The 19,724-nt window shown below is 41.0% G+C and overlaps 1 protein-coding gene across 3 annotated transcripts; it reads right to left on the reverse strand.

The window, feature by feature from the left end:
• Positions 1-286: 286 nt before the first annotated feature.
• LOC306842320 (uncharacterized protein) lies at positions 287-19,672 on the reverse strand. Of its 3 annotated transcripts, XR_013781722.1 has the most exons (4): positions 19,191-19,672; positions 6,753-6,903; positions 3,312-3,425; positions 287-357 (listed from the first exon to the last, which is right to left on the reverse strand). XR_013781722.1 is itself a non-coding variant. In XM_079372495.1 (3 exons), the coding sequence occupies exons 1-3, from the start codon at positions 19,362-19,364 to the stop codon at positions 342-344; spliced, it is 345 nt and encodes a 114-aa protein (XP_079228621.1). In that variant the 5' UTR covers positions 19,365-19,672; the 3' UTR covers positions 287-341. The 3 variants fall into 3 exon arrangements, 2 of the variants coding, with proteins under 2 accessions (XP_079228621.1, XP_079228622.1); XM_079372495.1 differs by lacking the exon at positions 3,312-3,425 and having other exon boundaries at positions 287-361; XM_079372496.1 differs by lacking the exons at positions 287-357; positions 3,312-3,425 and adding an exon at positions 1,037-1,109.
• Positions 19,673-19,724: the final 52 nt, after the last annotated feature.

The raw sequence follows: 19,724 nt of genomic DNA on the forward strand, positions 1-19,724 counted from the left end.
CTTTCCGTGGACTTTAAACCAATATATAAAAACTATATATAAAAAGGAGACTTTGATATCTCTCACCAAATTATGATCCAAACGTGTGTGCAAAGATCTGATACATTATCATAGTCCAAGGGAGAATTGGATTGGTTTCTTTGTCGGCTATTGAAACAACACGCCTACTGTCATTTGTTTTTTAAAAGAGACGCATTTCAGTTTTTAGATGTAATAGGTTTAGCAGAGTGTGAGATTTACATCCACATCAACACATCCTGACCTCGGAGAAGTTGTGTTTACTTACAGTTCTCTCTTTTTTTCTTTCCTCAGGCCACAACTGGTGTTCTCAGCTCCTGGTCCTACTCTAAGGTGTTTCTTTCTGAGGACAAAGAGAGGGAAGAGAAAAGAGGGGGGGGGAGGTTTTATAAAAAAAAAAGCAATCTCAGAAGTCATCAAACAGTTAACAGGTCAAGAGGCTGTCTAGAATATGAGGCGAGCGCAGGAGGCCCAGAGCGTTGAGATAGGGATGCTGTGATTTTAAGGTTGATTCTCCGAAATATAAAAGCTGATGGAGCCAGTTCTTCAAAAGGTCTGTAAGAAAAAAAACTACAGCAGAACAATTTAATAATCTGGCACAACATGCAACACCTGCATCAGTGTGCGTGAACAGTGAGTCACTGCCACAAGTGCGTCAGTTCTTCCTCTGTCTCATTTGATAGGAAATAAAGAGAAGGCAGCTGCTGGTTAACTGAGCAGCTAAACCGCTCTTACATGATGCTGTGTGCATTGTTCAAATCTAACTTTGAGTCTAAACAGGTTTTATTTAAGGGTATCTGCAGAGTCCAATACAATTCTTATACCTGACACATTGAAATAACAGCTGCATGTGAGACGGGACACATCATAACCTCTATAAACCCTCATACATGTTGAGGACTTCACTTCCAGCACGGCTGATTCAAACAGTCTTTCTCCCAAAAAAAAACAAAAAACACCTCACTACACCACCCCTAAGTTCTTCCATAGGTCACAGAATTATTTATTTCTGAATTACCAAATGGACGCCTGGGAGAAGTTTGAGCAGTTCATCTTCCCACCCACAAAAGAAGTTGGTTCAATTCAGTCTTCTGTAAGAACAAAAAAAAAAATGCTGCTTATGTCCCCAAAAATTAAACTAAATCAGAAACTATTCAGTCACATAAGAAGAAAAAAAACAATCTGATTTCACTTCAGTCCTTTTACTTCTACCCGATGTGAGCCAAGGCCACAGACTGACCAACACACAATCTGAGCTGCTGTTATTTCAGTCTAATCAAACTGAACTCAACACAAACATGTTTTTTTGAACACAAACAAAAGACAAAAGTAGCTGACTGATGGCTGTTTGGCTCAACAGCAGCTGGGCTTGCAGGAAGCCCTGCATCTGCAGCCTTAAGTTTACCATCGCCATCCTGAATGTATACATCCAGAAGTCAGCAGCTATGTCAGAGGGGGATTGAGAAACATTTCTAAAACTCTACAGCTGAGCGGTCGTCCGAACAACTACTCGTCGATCACGAGGTAGCTGTGCCCTATTGTGTTTATGTCTAAATGTAAAATGAATGATCATATGAACGTCATGCTGTGTTGAAGAAGACATGACAGCAGCAGGCAAATCTTGTATTTTTGACTTCCATTAGAAAAACAGCAGGAATAAAAAACCTTTTAGCAAACTCTTCTTTTATAAGATAAGATAATCCTTTATTCATCTCGGAGAGAGCGGAGAAATTTACAGAGTTACAGCAGCAAAGCAGGATAGCAGAAGAAAATCACACAGTGCAAAAAATTAAAATAGATAAAAATATAAGTGTAGAAAAAAAAAATGCATCAAAATCAATAATCATGAGCTAGTAAGAAAAAATATGCACCAGAAAAGGAACAGTTGAAATGCCAGTAACTTAAAGATGCAAGTCTGTATTTACAGTATGAACACTGACATGCACAGTTCATTTATGGATGGGATGTTATTGCACAAATTGTCCCATAAATAAATATTGCAATGCAATCAAATTTAAAAATTGATTGCATTTGATTGCATTATCTGCATCTTTTACCTCGACTCCATTGCAAATGAGGGTACTCCCTCACTGTGTTTTCAGAGGATTTAAATAAATTGATGATGATGATGATGATGATGAATACTGTAGTTCAACTACAACAAAGGCCACCTCTGGATAAGAGTCTGTGTGATCCTTCTAACACGCTCCATATATGTTCCCATGTTGAACGCCTCGGCCTTATGCAAACTATGAAGCACATTATCCACTGGCTGACAACTTCTTTCTGCACATGTGAGGGTCTGATTTGTTCGACGACAAACACTGATACATGTGTTCTAACAGGAGAAACTGAGCTGTTTGGTTAAGAGCAGCTGCCTACATGAAATATTAAGCCCAGTAGACTCACAGTGAGGCCAAAAACTAACTTTGTGTGGAGAGAATAGGATGGATAGGATTTCTAAGTTGACATAAACAAATCTGGATATGGCCATGGAGTTCTGTGAACTGAGCAGATGCCTTGACAGGCGATGCAGCTGTTTGACATCTGATAACTGTGAGACAGAAAAAAAGAGATGACTGACTGAAAATATCCACAATTCAGCTTTCTCGTCTTCTGAACTTGATTTGTGGTGATGCGCAGGACTGAGGTGGCTAAATGTGTTACGGCTTACGTGAAGTTACTGGCTTTTGTTTACAGAAGTGGACAGATGTTACAGGATAAGTTGACAAACATCGTCTCTGTACATTTTTATTTGATCTATAAATCGTGTCATTAGGTAAAACAAACTAAACTTCAAATCAAACATTTGGAATGAAGTGTTTTTTAGAGGCAAGATCCAATCATCCATTTTTACATTTGCACTTTAGGTAATATTGTGATTGATACAGGAGGACTTCTCCGGATATTCTCCTGACCCAGCTGTTCACATATGCACCTCGGAGGAGGAGTTTATCCCCGCCCGAGGATCCAAGACAATGACGTCAAAAAACGACATCAACAAAATCAACAGAAGCACGGAGAAGAACATCCTGTGAGAATCGTGGTGTGTGATAAGAGACGCTGTCAGAGTTACAGCAGAGCTGCCGCCCCACAATTCATTGTGGTAAGGTAAAGGATGCTCCAGTGTTTCCTATGCTAAAGGAGGAGTTGTTCAGGAATGAAAGTCCTCATAGAATACCTTTGACATAGTGTATCTGCTGAGACAGAGCCTGAGTATAAACACAGACTTAGAGCCAACTCACAAATTCCACAATAGCCCAGCTTTTATTTTGGCCTGTAATCAAGTTCACATCTACCTTTCATTAGCAACAGCTGCTGGCCTGTGACACACTGCCAGCGACGTGTCCATCCCTTCAGTGTCTGCTGCTATGCCGATACCTCAACAACCTCCACCTTCATCAGAGCTGAGTACAGATAGTGAAAGTTATTTAGCAAATCTGTTTGTTTTATGATATGTGGCTGTCGGTCATCATCCTCTTAGGAGTATGTTGTCTAAAGTTCTCTCCTCAATGCCGAAACAAAAGGTTACTTCAGTTTTGCAAAATCTGTAATGTTTGTGTGAGCCAAACCCCTGTGTTAGGAAACAAAATTAGCCAACTTTTAACCACTGTATCCCAGGGCTTTCTAGGAAAAGTTCAGAGTGTTTCCAGAGTGCTCTGAAGAGAGGCGGGCACAGAGGATCCAGATGCCTGCAAACTTCAGTCTGGGTCAGCTGCAGCAAATAAAATGATTCCACATGGAGGAATGTAACGGCGTGTTTCCTGGCCCCGGTTCAGTTTTGAGTAACTCTGTTTAAAATATCACAGAAGCACTGGGGTTACGCAACATTTCGTCAGAGAACAAAATCACCAGAAGAATCCAGAGATTGAAGAGAGACGAGTGAAACAACACAAGACGTGCCCTTTCTTCTCTTGGATTTGTGCAGCTGAGGTGTCACCGCCGTGTCGATAATCTGATGATCCAAATTACTGAAAGTTTCAGGATTAAACGCGAGTCCTTTCCACTCCATTACTGAACGACATAAAATCCTTCTTATGAGTTAGACTCAAGTGTTACAAAGAAATAAATAAAGTTACATAACAAAGAAATGGTTTTACGCTGCAACAAAATACTTAAAGCAATAGAACTTATGACATAACCTTATGCCAAGCCCTTCACACAAATCGCACATCAGGTGCAGGGATCACACACATAACTTACTGTATTTAGCAAATCACGGAAAGGTAAGTCCTTCCTTATATTGCAGTATAAAGACGTTTTCTAATGTTTATGGAATACTATGTTTTCTGAAGCAGCTGCAAACAAGCCAGCACTACAAAGACTACGAAAGAGACTCCATAAATCACTGCTGGAATGCAGCTTCATTTCCTCTCCGACCCCACCTTCCCAACAGATTCTTCCTTCAAATCCAGGAGCAGAAACCTGACAATCCCCATCATGACACAATGTGCAGCTGTGAATCTGATCTGTGGAGGAGAGAGAGAGAGAGAGAGAGAGAGAGAGAGAAAGATTTCCCCCAACGCAGACTAGCTCACGTTTCAATCATGCAGAGAGGATGTTGTAAAGAACAACAGAAAGCAATGAGAGAAGACAGGTTTAGTGAGAGAGGACGATGTAAGGGTGTGCCATAGGACGATATTAGATGGTGAAGAAATGTGTGTCGACAATCTGCCCGAGCAGAAAGATCATAGTATCAAGCTTCGGTGCACACTCTAACTGTTGCAGTTCTATGCTCACACACGGAGGCACGCAACGTTTGTTTCACTCACTGAAGACGCGAGACAAAATCCTGAAGCGGTGCAGAAAAAGCACAAATTGGTGCATACACTTGATCAGAGTTCAGGAAAAGGAATGTTTGGTCCTGAGAATGAATAAGAGAATTTGACCTGATGGTTTGACTTGTGCAAAAATGAGCAGATCTGAACTGGACAAAAGATGAGCCATGATCTAAGACAGTTTTATAAATGGGCTTCTTTCTCTCAATGAACAGTAGAATGAATTCCCTTTATTGTCATTATATCAAAGTAGAATTAAATTAAGAGAGCAACGCGCAATCAATATAACAATAAAAACAAATAAATAGTAGTAATAAAAAACAAAACCAGCAGCTGTAGAGGGAGAACGGACAGGCGTGCAAAAGCGCAATAATGAAGTGCAGCACATACAGTTATAGACTGTATAACCACAGTTTAACATGCATTTATAAGAGTGATTTTAGTAAACAGTGGAGCCATTTAACTGAAAGCAAAGTTACAATTATTCAAATGCTAGCCATGATATTACTGTACACTATAAAGGATGAATCATTAAGCTGCATGTAACTGTGACAGGCAAACCTTGGTCACCTGTAGGAGTCAAGATTTCGCTGGTTCAGACCCGTGCATGGACAAGAGCTGACAGAAAGATCACAAATCTGCCAGGGGCAAACATGCTCTGGCGTGGTTGTATTTTTTTCTAAAGCGATCACAGATGTCTCGGTTTGGCTACGGCTTAGGATTCAGCGAACGTGGTACTTGTTTTGGTGAAACAATTTGCAGGGGAGCAGGGCCAAGCTGGGTTTTGAAGAGACTTAAATCCTTGACAAACAACAACCCACGAAGAAGACACTGTATTACAATTTAAAGGAAAGAAGAGCCGAGGTCTGCTTTGTTTTTATGTTTCACTTGGTGGTTGGTGGTTGTTTTATTTGGGACAGGGGTTTGTGAAATCAGTAGCATACAGAAAGCGTCAAGGGAAAAGAAGTCCATCTGAGAAGGCAGGTTTTTGGAAGACGATGCAGAGAGTCTACATCCTGTGAGTCAGGCTGGAAGCTTCATTACTTAGAAGTTTAATCTTTTGTCAAGCATTTGATATCATATTTATCTGTTAGTCCAACATTTTCATGGAGCGTACTTACATTCTTTCACAATTGCTATTTCTTCTACCTGACATATTTCTCTTCCACCCCCCTGCTTACTTAGAAGACACGTTAGGGTGCATCAGTCTAGTTTTCATCGAAAGCATTACAACTGATATGATATTCAGAAAGGGGGACAGAGGTGCAGGTAAGACATGTTACATCCCTGAGGACATCATGAGGAACCAAAGCAGCCAGGTGCCGTTACCATGGAAACACAGATAAGCCAACAGATGACAACACTTTGAGCACCAGCAAAATACTCTGAGTGCTCGAACATGGAGCTGCCTCTAACTACTTTAGGATGGGTTAAGTGTTACATAAGCATCGACATGAGAAGATGATTCAAAAACAACACCGTGTTGAATTCATAGTGTTTAACTTGGAGGCGAGGAATGTCAAAATAACGTTAAACTTCATGAGTGCTACCACAGGCCAACCGATCAACACCGAGTGAAACTTAATGAGAAAGTACAAGAGGAAAAAGTGACTGCTTTTAAAATGAATCACCACCTCTTGTTCAGGAATGAGAATGAATTGCTCATCGCACCTCGAGCTGTAGGTGGTCTGCAATATTAAATAAAGGAAAGAGATTTTTTTTTTTAAGAATAAAACAACTTATTCTCTCCTTTCATCTTTTAAGTTCTGTAAACTGATACAAATGCTGCGAGCCAACAATGCCGTCTGTGTGTACATTGAAGGCTGGTGCTGACCTGAACTATACAAATTGCAGCAGAGAGTACAACAAGAGAAAGATTAAAAAAAAACATAAGCAGCAAACAGACAGGAGTGGCAGAGAGCGTTTTTTTTCTACAAGACATATGAGGAGCCAAACCTGTCAGCGGAGGGACTGCGTTGGGGCTCTTGTTGAGCTGTGTTGCTGCTTGGGGGTACGGCGGTGTTATCTGCAGCTCCACAGACCTTCCCTTTGAAGTGATGCTGAACCACAGACCGAGCCAGGGGTAATGAAGTTGGAAGGCGGGAGGCTATAAAGAAAATGTAGAGAGAGCAACAAATGTCAGAAAACCACCGTGAGATATCAAAAATTGAGCAACGGCGCAGAAGTAAACAAAAATGAAGGAAAAAAAAGGCACCTCTGAGATCGTTTGGAAGCAACCTTGTTCGGAGAGGAGCTTTGACGTTGAGGTCATGCAACACACATCATTGTTTCTCTCTCTTTTTTTTTTACGTCTTGTACAGTCAAGATGTCTTTCCTTTTAAGGGAATAATGATGAAAGCATATGGTGGCCATGTGTTGGAGAGCGATTAGCTGCATGGGGAAAGGTTATAGTCGGACAGTAAAAGTGAGGAAAGTGAATGGACAGACTGTCCACCTGCTCCTGTTCACTGAGGCTCTCCCTCTAGGATTATCCTCTCTAATAGACTTAAAGGAACTTTAACTGAGCTGCCAGCTGCCTGTGTCCCCCAAGCGGAAAGCTACCCAGGTCAGGTCTGAGGGAGGATATCCTACAATGACAATGCAACACATTCCTCTGGTGCCACGAATACCTTAGGACTTGAAAATAATCTATTATTACACTTCGATCGAAGGAGGAACTGTGTAAAAGCTAATTTATGCAATACTAAAATATAAATACAGTCCAAAACAAAAGCATCTGATATCAAAAGCGCCTTTATATTTAGCGCTAGAAATCACACCCCAACACATCTGCGCCTCTGTCTCTAGTTGGGATCAGTTCATAGCAGATGCATTTTAGAGCAACCAGCCTACTTTATATTTGATAAACAGTAAATAATTCATCCAGAAGAGAAGAGGAGAAAAAAAAGTGGGCCAGAAAACTGTTGATCTACATAACTTCAAGCTGCAAAGACTTCCAGTTTCTTGGTTGACAAGACTGTGTCGTTGAAGGTGTGATGTGGAAAAAGTTACCTGTGAAGTTTCTCTGCTACATCCTGTACAGTTCAGTAAGCTTTAAATCCAAAAAGGTTTGAACGGAGAATTCATAGAACAGATAACAGAGCCGAGCCGTCTGTTTCTATCCGTGTGACAGAGAAGAGATGAGGACCGGATGCCACGATGGCCGTGACCTTTTTTCTTCTTCTTTTTTTTGTGAATTTAACTTTAATTTTATTTAATTTGAAAATATCATCAAATTGACTAATTCAAAGAAATAGCTGGCAGACGGAAAAGAATAAAAAGAAGACTTTGTATGTTAGTACCACTGATTGACCTCTTTTCTTCAATGGGTTTCTCCTCCTCCTTGACCCCATCTGCGTCGATGAATGCCAGTTGGTCACTAATCAGTAACTATTCAACATTTACAAAGCAAAGTGCTACTGTGTGTGATATCAAGGTGCTTGATTTCTTTTGTTAGTTTTCTTGCACCTTGTATTTTCACTAACAAATAAAGACTTTTCGATATCTTTAGCGTGTCTTTAGTCTATTTACTAGTTTACAAACCCACGTATAGGTTACAGAAAAGAGATCTCAAATCAATACACTTGGGCAGAAAGATATCTTTGGGTTTGTTGGTGATACTCAAGGAGGAATGCAACAGTGTTCAACACAATATCGAACCGTTCAGTACTATATCTGCGGTTCAACGCGCACGTGAAAATGGTGGTTTTAGGTATGAGTTTCCAAGCAGAGTATTTCTCTCTGTGTTGGCTCTGTTTGTGTGCCTGTGAGTCCATGAGCTGGGATAAGGAAACACTCGGAATTTAATCATTTGTTGTTTTGTTTTTTTATTATTTCTTAATCCCTTAAAGTTGTTCCTGTATATTTCGCCTAAAACTCGTAAAGATGAAAATAAAAACCCTCCAACAACCCAGACCATCAGAACCGAACCGAATCCGAAAAACAGCTATGTTTTGTGTTGAACAGTGAACTTACTGTCTCTTTACATCCCTACTCACAACCGTTTATCATTTCAGCTGTCGTCACAAGTGGAGACGAGTGATTTTTTTCCCCAGGCCTTTCTTGTTTTTAATTGACTAAGCAGTGGATACATCTACTTGTCAACAAGGAAGGTACAGCATCAAATCACTAATTTCAAGCAGTATTTGCATGATAAGGAACTGAAGTAAGCAAATGACCAGGGTTGGGCAACATACACCCATAGTTGGACAATGAAGTCATTGTGTGCAATGCAGGAGTATAGCACTGCAGGTAGCATACAAACAAATCACACTAAACCTACTGTGAGGGAAGATACTGAACTAAGGATATCATGACAATGGGCAGCATGAATCAGGGCGGTGCATATCCAGACCATTCCTTAATTAAAACAATCTCTTCGTGAGGATTGGAAACGTAGTCTGCTTTACAACTTTGAAAACAGATGGAGGTATCACCTCCTCCAATGCCTTCCACTGTGACTGACCCTGAACTGGGCAGGAGAGACGCTGGCTGGTCCGTAGAGATTTTAAAACTTAATAAACACTCTTACAGAAATGCGGAAGCTTGATTTTTTTGTTTTTTTTTGTTTTTTTTTAAACCAATAACAACAAACATTGGAAGTTGCATTTTCTTGGTAATAAAGACCTGAAAGGCTGATCACTTAGTTTGCCTCTGAACTGATAAAGAAGGATCAATAGTCACAAAGACAGAAGGCAGGGCCTTTGAATCACACTGTCATAATGGGGGAGAGGGCTCAGTGGACGATGACAATCATCTTTAACCCATGCTAAACATGTGGAAGAAAAAAGGAGAACACGGGACATGTTCGAGCCAATTGGAAAGTAAACTTCTCTTTTAGTTTAGGTGATGAAAAAAATGTGTTAAAAAAAGGTGAAACTAAACGTAAGAGCTGCAGTTAAATGATGATCACACACTCTTAAAAACTATTTACAGTTCAGGGGTCTCATTTATAAGTATCAGAACCAGACTGTACACCAACATAATCAATCTAAACCAGTATGTAAAACCATAACCCATACAGATCTTTATCATGTTTTCCATTACCGGGCAAATCTCATCAAGTGTCACTGTTGGTTTTAATAAGAGCGCAGACGACTGGTGGCTCGCACGCGTTTATCGTTTCGATGGATAAATTAAGAAAGGGCATCGCTCACACACTCATTATCCTTACAGTCAGAGTGCAGGCTGAGCGATCAAACTTCTAATGAATCAAATGGTGGAGTGAGGGAGGCTGCTCACTGACGTAACAATACATGAGCTAATCAGTGTGGGTCCTGTATACATGAACAGTGCAGTGACACTATAATGAGAAATCGTTTTGGCTGCAGAAGGACTGAATGCAGCGGCAACGTGGCTGTCTCTGGTTTTTCTTTTGATTTAGACCCTCCTGCCTTTCAAAAAAAAAAAAAAAAAACCTTTGCTTTCTAAACTTGACTTCATTCATAAGACCCTCCACTTCCGGGTTAGAAAGTTTATTTTGTACTTCCTGTTGTCGCTGTGATCCAGCTCTGGAAGTCTTTAATCTGTCCACTCTTTTGTATTTGTTTTCACTCATGCAGCGCTTGCTTTGCGTTGACCTCTTATGGCTTCTTTTGGGCGTGCAGAGGGCGGAACATGAGGATGATCCACACGCTCACATTTTCAACATTGCATGCAGGAGTGTGTTAGTTTAATTTTTCATGAAGACGTACACGTCAGTAATTTTGTGGATTAAATGTGTCAACCAGATTTATTCTTCTTTTAGGTCTGTATACGTTTAACAGCGTAAGACTCTCAAAGCAGCACATCTACATCTGGATAGGAACTAAGTGTATGTTGTGAGCTCAAAAGAAAAAAATGTTTGCTATGACTGAAATGTCTGACATTAACAAGTCCATGTAATGTCACCTTTCTAGAGCTCAAAAGAGACCGCCTACTTTTCAGGTGAATGTGCTTAACAAATTAAAATTCCACATTTAAATCCTCCAGTGATTTTTAACAAAATCCAAGTGATAAGTGATTAAAACCTGGAACCAAGACAACCACTGACTATAGTACATTTAACTCAAAAAAAAAAAGAAAGGCAAACGTACAAGACTGTGTAGATACTTTTCATCCCGAGTCAAGGAACAACAATCCAACACCAGTTACTTTGGTCAATGTTATCATATCGAAACGGTTAATGCAAGTGTTTTAAACTTGTGTAGTTTGTGCTGTGTGAATATGAACTACATTCACTGTAGCATGACATGGTTATCAGTACATTCCATGTTAACTCACTCACTAGCTAGCGCTGAGGTGCAGGGCGAAAAAAAATGACCCCAGCAAGCTCAACCAATCACAGACACAGAAGTGACACTCTCGGATGATGTGTAGTGTAGTTCTTTCCACCAATCTGTCTTTTCTTCTTGTATATAAAATGGGATTTTTACTTCAAGAACCACACTGTTGAGCCCTATCAGAAGTGTATCCAAATGGAAAGGAACTTGTGGGCCGTACCTTTTAACAGAATATTAGCCAAACTGTTGACATGAACACTTTGTGTTTGTGTTGTGTTGCTGTTGTTTGATGTCGTCTGAATAAATCCAAAGTGTGTTTGATTGATTTTATCATTGGATATGTACAGCAGAAACACCCGGCACCTAACAGTGTGAGAGTGCATGGTTTTGTAAATCTCAGTTGTTTCGTGTGAAAGCTGTGTCAGGGTTTTGGGCACACTTTAAGTATGGATTTATGCACTGCTGTATAAATGAGACCTCGGGACATTAAATCTAATGTCCTGAATATAAACTAACAAAGGGTATGAAGAAAAAAAACCAAAGCTAATATAAGAGCATGTTTGTTGAACTGTTGAAGGTTTACTTGTTACCAAAGCCTCCTCTTGGACCATGAGACAGTGGGAAACCTCCGACGAGGCGTGTAAGGGAAGCCTACATTCACAAAGACAGCCGTTTCCATGCCAACGGGACCTCTGCTGGGAGAGGCCTCCTTTCAAATGGTTTTTCATCCTGCACCTCTGCTGCAGTCTCAGAGAAGGACTGGTGGGCATTTGAGAGGGAATAAGTCGTGGGTGGCGGCAAAGAGATGCAATTGTGTTAAAGGCGAAGATGGAAAAGGTCTGAGCTAAAAGCCCGACACTCTCTGACAGGAACTCTCCACAGGACTGCGCTCGGCTCTGTGCAGTGTATGGCAACTTTTATACACAAATACATGGTGACATGGTAAAAAAAAAAAGAAAAAAAAACGCATAAAAGCTGCCATCATATTTTATGAACTCTTCAGTACTATTAGACAACTGAACCAACGACATCGAGAGAAAACCCGGCTTTTGGCTCCACCTTGGTCAATATGCCATCAATGTCTGACTGTATGAAACTGAATAACTGTTGCATGGCAAAGAATAGAGATACTGGATCAACAGGGACAGTCAGTGATATTTCTTTAACAAGGTGCCCAATGATGTTAAACAAATGTGTTTGAACAGGATTATCAGACAGCCTGGTTTCTCAATGAATTCACCGTCATGGAGCACTCTCCACTTTCACTTGGGTAGCTGCTTTTCTTCAAGCACAGATAAAATGTGAATATGGCGTCATGCATCAGCACTGTTAAAGCGAGGAGTTTGTTCTCAACAAAAGGCTTTCTTGTTGTCTGGAATGAGTGTCCTACCTCGTGTGAACCAGCGTCTACTGTAAAGTTTGTCTAAAGTCTGTGGAAACTAAAAGCAGCAGCAGGACAGCTTATTTACTGTAGCAGAAAAGAACTGGCAGGGTGAGGCGTGCTTAGCGAGCCAAGTTGCACAAGAAAGCAGCAGCCCTGAAGCACCTGCTGATTAAAGAAATAACATTAAAATGAGCAAATTAAATCTGTTTTATTATTTATTTATTTTAAAATCCACATCAATCAAACTGATCAGGACGATTGAATCACCAAAGAAAAAGTCTCTTCTAGTCCAGGATGAAGAGCCTCTCCTTTATTCTGTCTCAAGAGGAGCAGAAATGAGGGATGGAAAGATTCACTCAACCTACGATACGATTCACGATACTGACTTCACGATGCGATTCTCTCACGACTTATTTTAGAATCGCCAGGTGATTGAAGCTTCTCATTCTGGAGTCCATTAAATGCTGCATCGTGTTGGTTGTGCTATTTGTGTAGTTCTCTTGTCTTGTTGCAATATTTGCTCACTTTCTGTCTTGAGGAGCTAAAATGCTTCCACCGCCACGATAACCGACCTGCTTACGACAACCAACCGCCTCTGCTCTACAGCTGCTGACGCTCACCATATTACTGCCATTCATAAGTCATCAGAATTCAAAGCTCGACACCTTTGAATCCATTTTAAACTGCCTCACGATTAAATCTGCACATCCCTTGTAGGACCGTAGATACAACATGATCTACCACAGCCTCACTTTCAAACATAATGCATCCACAATCTATTTGTTTTGTCGCCGCACTACGGCACAGCATTCTTACTACAGCACACATCAAAGCGATATGCCTGGGAGATTCCTCCCCCCCCCTGTTCATTAACCAACTCAGAGCTACATGGCAAAGCACTGAATTATTAACACGCTCCTTGTGCCTCACAGAGACAGAGCAGAGGGCCATTCACAACCCGAGGAAAACACCCACGGTCGGCTGTAGCTGCCTGTAAATCTCCACTCGACCCCGAGAGTGAATTCAAAGTCATTAAGAAAGCATTTGAAAGGAGCCAGAAAGACCTCGAAGAATTGATGATGGCATAATAGAGGTGGAGAGATCGAGTGGTGAAAAAAACCAAAGAGGAGAAATCTAAAAGTTGGGACTTTTATTTTTCTTTGATAATGAGGATAGTGCACTAGGAAAGATTAGAGCAATGTTGAAAAATTATATTACCCCATGGAAACTCATTGTTGAACGTGTACAGACAAAATGCAGAGAGAAGTTGCCATGCTAAAATATGAAATCACTTAAAATATATATTATGACATACACACCTTTAAATAGAATCAATAGAATGAAACTAAAAAAGAGCCCAACCATTTACGCAGGTTTCACTTTACCGAGCATCATCTGATAGTTGGCAGAAAACTCTAAATCATGTCCCGACGTCCCCATTTGTCTTGTGGTAATTTTACCTACTCTAGCAGTCAACCATGACTTCAAACTGTTCATTAATCCACAGAGCGGTGACTGAGCAATACAGAGTGTGTGTGTGTGTGTGTGTGTGTGTGTGTGTGTGTGTGTGTGTGTGTGTGTGTGTGTGTGTGTGTGTGTGTGTGTGTGTGTGTGTGTGTGTGTGTGTGTGTGTGTGTGTGTGTTTTATCATCTCTAATAGGTCTGTAGTGTGATGTGAAGATGTGCATTGTGTGGCCAATCTCCCAGATACAGAAGGTGACTGTTTGAAAGGGGGGGGTAGGACATTTGCTGTTGTCCCCCCCTCAGGTGCCTAAAGATCCACCAGAAAGGAAGTGTGTACGCTCCACTGAATGCAGTCTGCTCGTTCTACGAGAAGAATGAACATGTACAAGGTGCGTTTGAACAACGCCATCGGGAGTTTCTTCATAGCGTGTGAAGAAGTGAAACCTCTACTGCGGTTGTTATAATCTCCAAACCTTTAACCTACTCAAAGATGAATCTTTATTCTGCCCATCTTAACGCTGTTGTCCTACTTTATGGCCCTTTTAAAAGAAAGACAACAGTGGGAAGAGGAGATGGGAGATCCCTCTTTCTTCAAGGTGACTTGGACCTCCCCACAGAGAAGGCCTTTCATTTCCTCTTTCATTGATCTCTCTCTCTCTCCCTCCCTCTCTCTCTCTCTCTCTCTCTCTCTCTCAAAGTGCCTCTGCCCACACACAATGCTGACTGTGGGCTGGTGTTATTTTAGAACCACTTTCATTTATCTGTATGCTTCTTCTCTTCTTCCTCATGAGGCCCGTTTCATTGCCCTCAAACTCTCCCCTCCTATTTTCTAGCACCTGTAACGACGTCTATCCGTGCGGCACATTTGGCCGATCTTCTCCTCCCTGCTGTCTTTTTTTCCTCACCAATACTCCCACATCTACGTCTTTACATTTCCTCTCACCTGCCCATCTGTTCGAGACGCCATCATTTCTTTTTTGTGTGTGTGTGAAACCATTCAAACGGATTTTACAACATTTAAGACAGCTGAGGAAAAGTCCAACAGTTGGCTCGACAGTCTGCGCACTAAAAATAGTCATAGGAAACTAAAAATCTGACCGTTTTGTTTAATCCCCCACAATAAGACATGCTGGGACTCTCTAGAAATCTTTCTTTGAAGAAGTCACCGAATGCATCTTAACCAGAGCAACAGCAACGTATGCCCTCTGGACTGAGGATGCTCATCAAATCACTAATCATGTCATGATTCCCTAATAACCCAAATGTCTCTGTATGGTTTGATAGTTAGCAGTGTTTCAGGTCCTTAAAAGGTTTGGATGACTGCCCAATCATGGCATCAAAAAAAAAAAAGAAAATCAAAGCATTCCACTGCAACTTAGAAATGTCTTTCTCATCTGCTCAACCGAGTTTCTCTCTATATCCAAAACCATCGGCCATCTTTGAAATGTCTTCTTAATGTTGCCCCTCTGCTGTGTTACTGTATACAGATACAATAACATAAGAGAGAGTTTACGATGCAATACAATCAAATCCATCAGATGTGTCTGTTGGAGTTTTAGACTCTCGGCGTGCTCCGCGATGCTCACAGTCATGACAGCAGAGAGAGGAGCTGCAGCTACATAAAACATGCTTCATACTTGTAGTTTATATTTCTTTATGCTCAAACATTTACCCGCTCTGTAGCAGATAGTCCTCTGTAATGTACCCACCAGACAGAAAACCTACCCACATTTGGCCTTTGGCAGGTGTTGATTTTGGACCATGTTACTGCGTTTCATTTTTAAAGTATTGATGTGAGCCGTGACACCTTTGAGATCGATTTTTAACTGCCTCCCGATTAATCTGTACATCCCTAACCTTGAACCCAGTTTTTTTGAATCGTATCGTGAGTTGAGTGAGGATCATTACATCACTAGTTGTAATTGGTCAATCGCTAAGCACTCGCGTCACATGGGCGTAGACGTCCACGTCACACTGGCAAATTTCATTCTGAGGGGGCAAGGGACTGAGTGTTACATGCAGCTACTGCTAACATGAGGACGTAGAAGAAGACTTTGATTTTTTTCCACGTAGATGTCCCTAATCTCGCACAAGACACCTGGAAAACACACTAAAGAGCATAATAGAACATAACAGAAAAGCAGAATATGAGACCTTTAACTCGAGAGCTGAGAGTCCTTTTCTTGAGCGACTTGATTATATTTCAGTGTTGGCCATAGTTTGCTTTTGTAGACTTTTACTGTGATATTTTTAAACCACTCCTACTGAAACTGCTGCTGAACCATTTCTCATGGGGGAAAAAAAAAAACATCTTCTTAGTTCTCTGCTCCCTCTCCTTTGCAGCGAGTGTGTAGAATGCCGCTTTTAAAAACAGATTCATGCTTGCCCTGCAGTTATCCTGCTCCACACCGAGTACTGTGACGCTGCCACGAAAGCATGTTTAAAAGACACATTCATCTCAATAATGAGATTCAACTTGAGGCTTCTTGACTCCGGATTGAAATCTTGAACATTTTAAGGTTGGCGCTCGATACAAGTGTTCCCATGTTTCATGTCCGTCTCTTCTATCTTCAGTCAATATGATCAAATCCAAAAAACTGGAAAGGTTAAAAAGAACCCAACCGTCAGCAATAATGTTTTCAGACGGGAGGAACACAGTACAAAGCTATCTGATTTAAGAGGAACTTTTCTACCAATCCATTTTACATGTCACAATTCCCAATCTCCAAAATAAAACCAGATGGCATGATGTATTATCCAAGCAGGTTAAAGTCAGATGGTTATTACCAACAGGGAGTCTTTTATCAGACCAGCTCCATAATGTCAATGTGATCAAGTCTTTATCAGTAATTATTAGGCTTGTTTCAGCACTTGGATTACAGGTCTGCTTTCAATAGTTCTGAATAAAACTGTTGACATCCTTTATAACAAATCTTACTCATCTCACTTCATGTTTAGTCAATGATGGGTTCAAAGGCAGGATATCTCGATGTCCATATGACAATGGTTATAGTAAGGCCCTGAGGTCAGCTACAGAGCCACAATGTGCTGCTCTCTGCAAACCCCTTCAAGGACGTGGAGTTATATCCCCAGCCAGAAAGTTGTATTTTAAAATATTCTGTTCATGTCTCAATATTATCAGCGTCTCTTTGTATTTGCAGTCTGTGATCTATGCCTCTTATAGAGTCTCACTTCTGGAGAAGGAAAGCTTTAAATCTCGTGCATGAATTTCAAAGGGATCCATAGAAGGTATTTGGACTATAAATAAAAGTTGTGGGCAATAAAAAAAAACCCCACTGCTGCAAAGTTTGAAGATAGTTTACAGCCTGTTTTTATAGTAATTCAAGATGCTTAGCTTTTTAATAACTATGACACCAAACAGCCAATACTTCATGTTTACTTACTCTCAGATATATTCGGTTTGCTATCAAAGCTTCTGCTAAATGAAGTAAAATACATTACGGAAAATAATGGAGGGAAAAATGACTGATTACACCAGAAAACTAATTTATTACCATGAAATCAGGAATGCAAGTCGCACTAACCAGACAGAATAAACGTTTAAGCCGTTGTTTAAAAATGCTTTCTGCAAAGTCGACAACGTGGAGTTTCTGCACATTTGTGTAGCTTTTTTTAGTCCCAATTGTTTTCACTTTGTGGAGTTTGGGCTCCTACAAGCGACAGCACTGTAGTTGAGCTCTCAGCCTACAGTGAAGGTTGTGAAGTACAGTAGCTGGTCACTTGTTGACTTTACTTGAGAGGTCTTTTCAGTCAATGCAGAAGTCCTCCACGAGCTTTCTTCACATGCAGGGTTATGGGCTGACAATTTACTCAACTCCAGATACGATTCACGATACTGGGTTCACGTTACGATTCTTTCACGATATATTTCATGAAATGAGACTGAAGAAAAATGATGACTTAAAAAAATTTTCATGAAAACAATAACACACCTCATAATCTCTTTGGCTCTTTCACTCTTTTGGGCGTGCGGGGCTACAAACCCATAAGCGGGTGCTCTTCAAGGGCAGGTTAAGAGGAGAAGCAACAGCTGTCTCCTGTAGAGGAAATTCAAAGAACCACTTCTCTAAAACTGCTTTCGAGTTGTGATTCTCAAACTGGGGTCTTGTGAAGACATTTAAAATCAAACTGACCAACTTTCAGACATGAAAAACAACAGAAGAGAACGACCAGAAATGATCAAATAAGTCCATTATAGTGTGAAGTGTAAAGAAAGACATGAGTCTGTGTATACACAGGCTGCCAGCTACACTGAGGGGTCAATCTCAGGTTACAAGCGAGTGGACTGTAGTACAGTTATTTGTTGCACATGTAAACAGGATATTTTAGTACCAGAGATCTTGATCAAATATTATCCTTTTAAAATACGCCGCCTGGACAACAACAAGACACCTACACCAAGTTTGTTTTTATTCGTCTTTGAGCGTGCAGAAGTAAATTATTTTCTTTAACAGATAATAAGCGACCTGTAAAGAAAGTACAGAGGTTTCTCAAAGCTGCATATAAATGGGTGAAATAGCAACATAATGAGGATGAGATTCAAAACTTAGAAACTGTTGTTTTCTATAATTTCACGCCTATTTATATCGATAAACATCTCAGTATACCCTGCACTAAAACTACTGCTCAGAAGTTCAAAACCAAGTGCTCCTGAGCATTGCAAAAATATTAAGCTCATTCTGTTTCTCTAAATCTCTCAACAACCTGCACAAAGCTTCCTTCTCCCGTGAGTTTGATTGTACACAGAAACATCTGGAGAGAGCTTCACACACAAACCTTTGAGGATTTCTCAAGAATATAAAAGATGTAGTTCGGCTCCTGATTTGGATCTGCGTATGTGTGTGTAAAGCATAAACCATGAAGTGGATGAGAAACTTTCCCTCTCATAAAGTTTGAGCTCATCATCACAGAGTGGAAAGTCGCGAGGAGCTCCTCGCGCTGAGCTCCTCGCGCTGAGCCGTTTGTTTAAAAGACTCAATGTTATCAACGAAGCAGCCAAACTCTGCTGGGCTGGCTTTTATTGACAGGTTTAAAAAAATCATTAAAACACAAAACAAACCCCACCAGGCTGAGCTGTGTGTGTGACACTTGTTTTTTCAGATAAACAGCGGTGCTTTAAGTCGGCTAGCCTGGAGCAAAGCTAACTCTGTAGCCAAGGAGCTATACTGGTTAGCCGGCTAATGCTAGGCCGACTCACAGTGGTCCTTCACTTCTAATATCACCCAGTTCTGCTCTTTTCACATAGTAATGTTAGACTGTGTTTACCTGAGCAACGTGGAGGTGAAAAGAGGACAAAGGGCCTCCGCCGTGATTCCCTTTATAATCGGATATCTTCCTCTTGGAGGAGCAGGAGGCTTCTTGCTCCTTGATGAGGTTAAAACGCTCCTTCTCTTCGCCTCCCGGTTTCCCACCAACAGCAGCAGCAGCCAGTGTTTGCATCCAACTAGCAGATGCTAACAAGCTAGCACGACCAGCTAACTAGCAGCTAGGAGGCAGTAAAGTTGTTGTAGTGGAGGCTAACATGGACTGATCCGGGTTCAGGTCTGATCTGGACTCTCTCCGTCTGCTGGGCGTCATGTGGCGACCAGAACACCTCCGTAAAGAACAAACAGCGTGTCAGTGGCCGCTCAATGTCTCTCCGACAGCCGCGACGTTTAGATCGTCTCCCGACTCTCCACCGACTGGAGAGTATGCCTGTCGCAGCTTGGTGACGAAAGTTTTTTTTTTTTTTTTTTTGTCTGCAAGTAGGCGCTCAAATGTGACGTTATAAAACGCCCCGAAGAAATGTTTGATTTTTTT

The sequence above is a fragment of the Symphodus melops genome (genome assembly GCF_947650265.1).
Source record: "Symphodus melops genome assembly, chromosome: 2".
Classification (NCBI taxonomy): Eukaryota; Metazoa; Chordata; class Actinopteri; order Labriformes; family Labridae; genus Symphodus; species Symphodus melops.

Excerpts from the sequence above, each read along its gene's own strand:
- LOC306842320 (XM_079372495.1), bottom strand. The coding sequence starts at position 19,364 with ATGCAAACACTGGCTGCTGCTGCTGTTGGTGGGAAACCGGGAGGCGAA. Across the intron at positions 6,904-19,190 it reads TTCACCTCCACGTTGCTCAG|CCTCCCGCCTTCCAACTTCA; the intron begins GTAAACACAGTC and ends TTTTCTTTATAG. Across the intron at positions 362-6,752 it reads CGCAGTCCCTCCGCTGACAG|AAAGAAACACCTTAGAGTAG; the intron begins GTTTGGCTCCTC and ends CTTTGTCCTCAG.